This window comes from Pezoporus wallicus, unplaced genomic scaffold (genome assembly GCF_028554395.1).
Source record: "Pezoporus wallicus isolate ANWC-B61680 ecotype Strahan unplaced genomic scaffold, APGP_CSIRO_Pwel_v1 contig_2910, whole genome shotgun sequence".
Lineage (NCBI taxonomy): Eukaryota > Metazoa > Chordata > Aves > Psittaciformes > Psittacidae > Pezoporus > Pezoporus wallicus.
In genome coordinates, this window is record NW_026642858.1 from 1,158,884 (window position 1) to 1,167,335 (window position 8,452).

At 43.3% G+C, this 8,452-nt stretch overlaps 1 protein-coding gene across 1 annotated transcript; it reads left to right on the forward strand.

Moving 5' to 3' along the window:
* Positions 1–3,861: 3,861 nt before the first annotated feature.
* Positions 3,862–8,452, forward strand: LOC130611780 (uncharacterized). Its single transcript, XM_057432912.1, is given in 6 exon segments — positions 3,862–4,006; positions 5,079–6,247; positions 6,388–6,589; positions 6,592–7,017; positions 7,020–7,363; positions 7,721–8,452. Coding segments are annotated over 6 exon segments (3,018 nt in total).

Below are 8,452 nucleotides of genomic sequence, written 5' to 3' on the forward strand. Positions count from 1 at the left end.
TAGAGGAAATACCTTTTAAAAGGGCCAAAGCAGTAACCACTTTTATCATCAGGAGTGGAAGATACATACTATATTGGACATTGTCTCTGAAATTATTTCCTAAATGTAGTTTCCCTGTCTTGATTGCTTTCTGTATGATGTGAAAAGCAATGCAGATTTGTTGGTTAGGAAGAAAAAATAAACTTCCTGCTGTTCTAAGTTTGCAAATAGAGTCTTTTATTTTCTTTTTATACTTACAGAAAAAAAAAGCAACTGATGCCAGACTTTGAAGATAGTTAGCATGTTAAATCATATGATAGAATCACTAAATCATGGTGTGCCACTACAGAGGTTTTTGGTGACAGCAATTTGAAAATTGGAATACGTTGTTAAATTGATGGCTGGAATCTGTCAATTTGCGGAATCATGAAAAAAAGGGCAAAGCTGCACCCAATAAAAAGAAACTATTTGGAGTTATAGGAGCTGTCAGATGTTTACATATTTATGATGGAAATTAATGGTTGCAAACTACAGGAGTGTCACATAGATGGAGCAAAAGAATAGCTGATACATTTGCTTTCAGAAGGAGAAGGGAGAAGATACATGAAAAGACATGCTGTAGCACATGGGAGAGCCCAAATTTAGCAATTCCCACATCGACATAGCCCAGGCTGTCACGTTCCATAGGGGAAAAAAAAAAAATACACCTCCTGAAAGTCCCAGCAACTGAACTAGACACTTAGAGATCAAATGAAAAGGGTTAGAAAGCTTAATTTGTGGACTAACAATAGGTATTTGACAGTTCATGCTATAAAATGTTTAAGCAGTAATTTGCTTTGGAAAAAGCAGGTATGAATTGGGAGCTAAAGCTTTAAGAAAATTAGGAAATCTCATGTAGGTCTGCTGTAGTAGTCGAACTATTACTTAGAAATGCACATGTTCTTCCAGAGCATTGGGACCTGTAACTATCTGTGTTCATTGGTGTCTGAATACATACAGTCTCCCTCCCAGACTTCACAATAGTGTGATGTGTGATAAGTGGAGAGAGCCATGTCTCTCTGCATGCAGTTGCCTTCAAATTGCCATGCGGCAACCATGGGCTGGGCAGCATCTCCATGCCTGCGAGAAGCAAAAGGGGAGCAGGGCTCCTCTTTGCCTTGTGCCTCTCCTCTGCAGAGCACGAGCCTGTAGCCTGTGCCAAGCCATGGCTGCTCAACCTCCTATGGATCTTTGTGACTGCCCCAGAAGCTCTGTCTGACCAGCCATGAAAGCTGCAAAACCACCTAGCATTTCCTCCTTCAATCTCCATTTCATTCTTCATATGTGCCGTAGAGCCTGTAGTACTGCTGTGAAAGGGGAAGAACCCTGGCCATTATCAGTCTCCTTGCAGATCCACTAACGCATTAAGGCTTTTATTCCCCTCTGAGACATATGGCATATGTGGTCTTCTCATTTATGGGGAATTTGAGTGGAGAGCAGAGAGAGACTGTTTGGCACTAAAGTGTGTTGATTTATTAAGAGAAAGCATTAATTTCTGTTCCAAATAAAGTTTCAGAAAATTGCCTTTAAAGATGAATGAAGCATGCCCACACCAAGAAGAGTATAACATGTCTGCTATTTAGTTTTGGTTTTTAAAATATATTAATCAGCAGTTTAACAAAATTATGGACAGAATGTGTCTGATGTGAAAACAAATTCAGTAAACAATTACACTTCCAGTTTCTATTGCCAGAAAAGTCTTTTGTTTTGTAAGTAGCATCACAAGCAGCCAACCTCTCCCTCTCACTCCCGCAGAATAAAACATCAAGCTGGAGATGTAGACTATTGTACAAGAGGGTTAGGTAAATTGTACAGGGGGGTTGTACAAGGCGGTATCGCTTAAGTTACATAGCTTGCTGAACAGAGATGTCACTCAGCAAATACCTCTCGTGCCTCATCAGGCAGTACCAGAACATAACCTCCTAATAAGCAAAATGGTTACTTAAGTTTCAGCAAAAACCATTTGGACATAGACCAGACTCATACAGGCTCCTAAAGAGCATGCGTGAGGACCAAGGGTGAAAAGTTCAGGCCTGAGGAAGACTCGTTTACTTCATCTGAAGACCCCTGCCCATGACCACCAGGAGGCACTACACATGTGCAAAGGACCTTTGAGCTCATTATAATACGAAGCAGGGATAGGACATAAATATGCATAGACGTATTATGTAACCTAATGCATATGTAGTACTTTAGAAGATAAATGTAGAGGAAATGACACTGAGGTGCGCATGCCTTTGGAGGAGTAATCCCCCACGCGTCTTCAGCTGAATAAACGCATACCTACTTTACAACTTTAATGAGTTGTGGATTCTATTCCGACATCAATTTGGCGAGCCAGCCAGGAGAACGTCTGTTTGGCTGCAGGATCAGCGGAGGGGTGGACATCCTAGGCGCCCCAGGCCACTTGCTTGGGGGAGCTCTGCTCCTCTTCCGCTCACTGCAGGGACAGACAATGACCTGCGCAGGCAGCAGAAAAATGGTATGCTTAAACTTTGTTGATAATTTTGGAGGGTCTGTAAGTTGTACGCTTGACCTGGGGCTGCTGGTAAGGTGTGCAGAGACGTCTGGTGCACAGCGTAGTTCCCTTGGTAGGTAGGGCTTGCAAGCACGAAAGGATTCACCAACCCATAGAGTGGCCGCTAGCAACCCTGGGAGTGGGTCGGGTGAACCCAGGGATTCATATGCTGATAGAGCAGCAGTTTGTATTGGATGAATCCTAAGAGCTCGTGGGCTAAGAGAGCCTGCCGATAGAGCGGCCAAACATCAATCGAGCTCCAGGTTTCGCTGAAGGGTGCAAGAATCCATCTGGTGGTAAGCGGAACCCGGTATGAATGTGTGGGATCCCTAATGTAAGTGGTTTGTGTGACTGAGACGTGGCATAGCTACGAAGCGAATGCAGAGTCCCAATCCGCAGTTCTGTATTCTCCACAAGGGGAATGGCTGGAAACGGATGAAGTGTTTATGTTGTCTGTCCTGTCTGGTCATATATGTTATAACTATAAGCTGCTAAAAAGCTGGGGGGGGAGGTAAATTACCCTTCCTTCAGTGAATAATACTGTGAAAAATACTCACTGATTCAAGGGAAGAAGGGGTCTCATTTCTTGTCTTGCAAAATCCATCTGTAGTCATTAGGCAGCTTAAGAATTGGGGAAGGGTACAATTACCCCTCCCACAGTGGTTAGCTTTACGACAGGTAGCAGATCCTGAATTTTTGGTGCAACCAAAGAGCAGACCCTTTGATACTCAAGAGGGATCCCGTGTGTACCCTGTTGAAATTTTACTCTGTACTATAAGTGGCATTTTTGCATGGATAATATGGCAGTGTCCACTGTGTGAGTTTTACAGTCATTCACAGGAGCAGTGGATTTGGAGATACGGTTTTGGGCGTAGTTGGAAATACTGGGGAACTCACCACACTCACCCTGAGGGATATCATTTGGGACCCAAAAATATACGGCTTGGTTTGTGGAAATAGTCACAAAGTCCCAAGAGCTTTCTGGGAAGTAAGGGCAGATCACTGGATTAGAATTTGCAGGAGATATCAAAGGAAGTTAAGGGGAAGAAATATCTAAAGTGAAAATGGGGGCAGGTCAGAGCAAGAAAATTTTGAAAAAGAGCCCTTTAGGGTGTATTTTGGCACATTAGAAGGAGATCATAGGACCCAGGGGCATGGAAAATAAGAGGACCTTAATTAAATATTGCAATCAATGGTGGCCTCTTTGTAAGTGAGAAGATGGAGTAAAGTGGCCACTTAACGTGACACTGGGTTATAACACTATGTTATAACTAATGCTGTTTCTGAGGAAAGAAGGGAAATGGGATGAAGTATCTTATGCGGATATGTTTTTCACCCTCCAAAACCACCCGGAGTGCCAGAGAGCTTGTGGAATGATACCTCCCCAGGATCCCCTTGTTTTGGCCATGGAAAAAGAGACAAGAGACAGCCAAATTAAGCCCAAACGCTGCTGTTCCTCTTGTGATATTGGTCAGTGTTGTACCAGACAGGAAAAGGTCCAGCACCATGATACAGAGCAAGAATTAATAGATGTCTTTAAGCCTCCACCAAAGAGACGGGAAAGCACAGGGTCAGAAAGTTCAGAAACTCCCTCAGAAAGTCCAGTTTCCTCACGAGCATGACATAAACAAGTTTTACAGGCACCCCTTCGGGAAGCAGTGGGACCGGAACGAAATACCATGTTAATAAAGGTGCCCTTCACAACATCAGATCTAGAAGCCTGGAAAAAGGTAGCCAGAGATTATCGTAATGATCCAGTTAATGTTACAAAATATTTACAGTTTTTAGTGAGGCAGCACAATCCAGACTGGAACGATATACAGCTACTATTAGAGGCAATGACAGAAACTGAAAAACAATTAATTTTAAAAACAGCAAGTGATCTGGCTGAAGACTATTACGAGACTAGACAACAGGATGTTAAAGAATTTTTCCCTCTATAGGACCCTAAATGGGACCCTAACCAATCGGCTGAGCGAGAAAGGTTACAGGCATATCAGGAGCGGATCATTAAAGGGGTGGAACGAGCCATCCCAAAGAGCATAAACTGGTCAGCATTATATGCTGTAAAACAGGGCCCTTCGGTGTCACCTTCCAAGTTCTTAGATCAGCTCAGAGATGCAATGTGCCCACACACACCACTAGATCCTAGCTCAGAAATAGGAATACAACAACTTGTGTCTTTGTTTCTGGGTCAGTCAACTGGGGATATTAGAAGAAAGCTGCAGAAACTACACCCAACAGAGGGAAGAAACTTAGAAGTGTTGCTGGATGAAGTTTGGAGCGTGTTCAGTAATCAGGAAGAAGGTTATAAACAAGGAATGCGAAGATTAGTAGCAGTTGTGGAAGAAGGAAGAAATAGAAGAACCGAGACAGAAACCACAGCTAGGAAGACAACAATGTGCCCTATGCCGAAAATTTGGACACTGGAAAAATGAATGCCCAAGAAACAGGGAAAATCAAAATCACCAGCATAAACCAGCCAAGAAGCGGGTAGTGGCACATGTAGATGATTGACAGGGACTGGGGGAATCCTCCCTAGTGGATCCACTGGTTATAATAAAGCTAGGGGATGAAAAAGAAGACGTAGAATTTTTAATAGACACTGGGGCAACATATTCAGTTCTGAATAAGGCATTGATACCTGTAGGAGGAGACTACATTACTGTAAGAGGGGCAACTGGCCAAAGTGAAAAAGCATACTTTTGTAAGCCACTAAAGTATCAATTGGGAAAGCAATGGGGCATTCATGAATTTTTATGTATGCCCAATGCTCCAAAGGCTCTCCTGGGGAGAGATTTATTGGAACAATTAGGGGCCACTATTACCTTCAAAGGAGGCGAGATCGCCTTGAAAGTAAATGATCAGCAGTACATAGAAATGTTAAGCCTAGAACTGATCACACACCAGGCAGAAGAAAAAGTCAGGGAAGATACATTAGATCAAGTATTCCCGGGAGTATGGTCTACAAACGGAAGAGCCAAAAATGCACCCCCGATACAAATTAAGCTCAAGGAGGGAAAACAACCAGTTAGGATTAAACAATACCCTTTAAAAAAGGAAGATAGGGAAGGAATTTGTCCGATAATTGAAAACTTTCTACAGTTAGGATTACTAAAAGAGTGCCAATCCAATTTTAATACCCCTATCTTACCAGTCCGTAAGCCTGACGGATCATATCGGGTGGTACAGGACTTGAGAGCTGTTAACAAAATCACTGAGGATCTTTACCCGGTGGTAGCGAATCCATACAACTTACTAACTTGCTTAACTCCCGAGCTAACTTGGTTTGCTGTTTTAGACCTTAAGGACGCCTTCTCTTGCCTCCCTCTCCATGAAACCAGCCAGAAAATTTTTGCATTCAAATGGGAAAACCCCAAGAGTGGGAGCAAAACCCAGCTCACATGGACGGTGTTGCCTCAGGGATTTAAGAACAGTCCCACCCTGTTTGGAGAACAACTTGCCAAAGACTTAGAGTCTTGGGAAGCTCCACTGGATGAAGGAAGACTACTGCAGTATGTGGATGACATCCTAATTGCCACCCGGACAGAAGAAGGTTGTGTGGCTTGGACGGTAAGCCTCTTAAATTTTTTGGGACTCCAGGGATATAGGGTGTCTAAGAAAAAGGCTCAAATAGTAAGACAGAAAGTAATCTACCTGGGCTATGAGGTTAGCGCTGGACAACGAACTCTGGGACAGGAGCACAAAGAAGCAATATGTCAAACCCCAAAACCTCAAACAATAAAAGAACGACGAACTTTTCTGGGCATGACAGGGTGGTGCAGATTGTGGATTTATAACTATGGACTGCTTGTAAAGCCTCTATATGCACTCATTACTAATGGAAACAGAAATCTCCAGTGGACAAGGGAAGCTACGCAGGCCTCCCGCCAGATAAGTGTGCTCTTATGTCAGCTCTGGCTTTAGGGCTCCCAGACGTAAGTAAACCATTCTTTCTGTTCTCCCATGAGAAACAGGGGATTGCTCTGGGGATACTAGCACAGAATCTGGGTCCATACCGACGAGCAGTTGCTTATTTCTCCAACCAATTAGACGCAAGGGATGGCCTGGTTGTCTTAGAGCTGTCGCAGCAGTCGTGCTAATTATCCAGAAAGCACACAAATTCACTTTGGGCCAGAAAATGACAGTGCTAGTATCTCACACAGTGTCTGCCGTACTGGAAGTGAAAGGTGGGCACTGGCTTTCTCCTCAGAGATTCCTGAAATATCAAGCCATCATGGTAGAGCAAGATGATGTTGAGATAGTGGTAACTAACATTGTCAATCCAGCCTCTTTCCTCAGTGGAAATGAAGGAGAACCTGTACATCGTGACTGCCTGGAAACCATTGAGGCCACCTATTCTCGCCGTCCAGATTTGAAGGATACTCCTTTGGATAGCCCAGAAACTTGGTTTACTGACAGGAGCAGCTATGTCATCAGCGGAAAGCGTTATGCTGGATATGCAGTTACTACCTGCAGAGGTAACAGAATCTGGACCTTTGCCTATAAACACAGAAAGCGGAACTGATTGCCCTGACCAGAGCCCTGGAATTGGCAAAAGGAAAGACCATAAACATCTACACAGACTCAAAATATGCATTCGGAGTCGTGCAGGTGCATGGTGCTATTTGGAAAGAGAGAGGACTGTTAAATTCACAAGGAAAAAATGTTAAACATGCACAGGAGGTATTAAGATTATTGGAAGTGGTCCAACTACCTGAGAAGGTAGCGATTATGCACACTAAGGCACACCAGAAGGTGAGCTCTGAATTAGAAGAGGGAAATGAGCTGGCAGACAGAGAGGCAAAAGAAGCGGCAAAAGGTGAGGTACCAACTGAAGGAGCACTAGTCCCTGATGGGAAGGTTTCCCTAGAAGGTAAGCCAAATTATAATAAGGCGGATCAAAAACTGATTGCAGATCAAAATGGAATATTCAATGAAGAAGGGTGGGCTAGCACACCACAAGGAAGAATAATTGTTCCCTCATCAGTGTTATGGTCCTTAGTAAAGAATGAACATCAAAAACCACACTGGGGAGCAGACACCTTACATAAATATTTAATAAGCAAGATTGTGGCCAGAAAATTATATGCCACTATTCAACAGGTAACTCGCCACTGTGATCTTTGCCTTCAGACAAATCCCAAAATTACTCCCAAGCTCAAAATGGGTCAAATTTGAAAGGGTAATGGACCAGGACAACAATGGCAGATCGATTTCACAGAACTGCTGAGGAAAGGGGGGTATAGACATTTGTTAGTATTGACAGACACCTTTTCAAGTTGGCCAGAAGCCTTTCCAACTAGGAGTGCAAAGGCACAAGAAGTGACCAAAGCACTATTACAAGAAATAATACCACGCTTTGGAGTTCCAGCCACTACATCTTCAGACAGAGGACCACATTTTATTTCAAATGTGGTACAATAAATTAACAAATATTTAGGTATTGATTGGCAACTTCATACTCCCTACCACCCTCAGTCAAGTGGTCAGGTGGAGAAAATGAATCATCTAATCAAACAACAAATTGTGAAATTGAGCCAAGAAGCCAGGCTACCTTGCCCCCAGGCCCTTCCATTTGCCCTATTGAGAATTCGAACTAAACCAAGAGCACAAGAGGGATTGAGTCCCTTTGAAATTCTATATGGAAGACCATATGGGGTTCAACAGGGAATGTCTCCCCAAGCGGGAGAAGAGACTATGAACACCTATATAACAGAGTTAGGGAAGCAGCTCAGGAGAATTGAAAAGCATGTGGCTGGAACTCGAAGCAGGGGATTGGATAGCCCAGTACATAATATACAGCCTGGAGATTATGTGTTTATAAAATCTTTCAAACCTATAGGAAAAGAGGATCTTGAACCAAGGTGGAAAGGACCATTCCAAGTATTACTCACTACCTTCACAGCTAGCTAG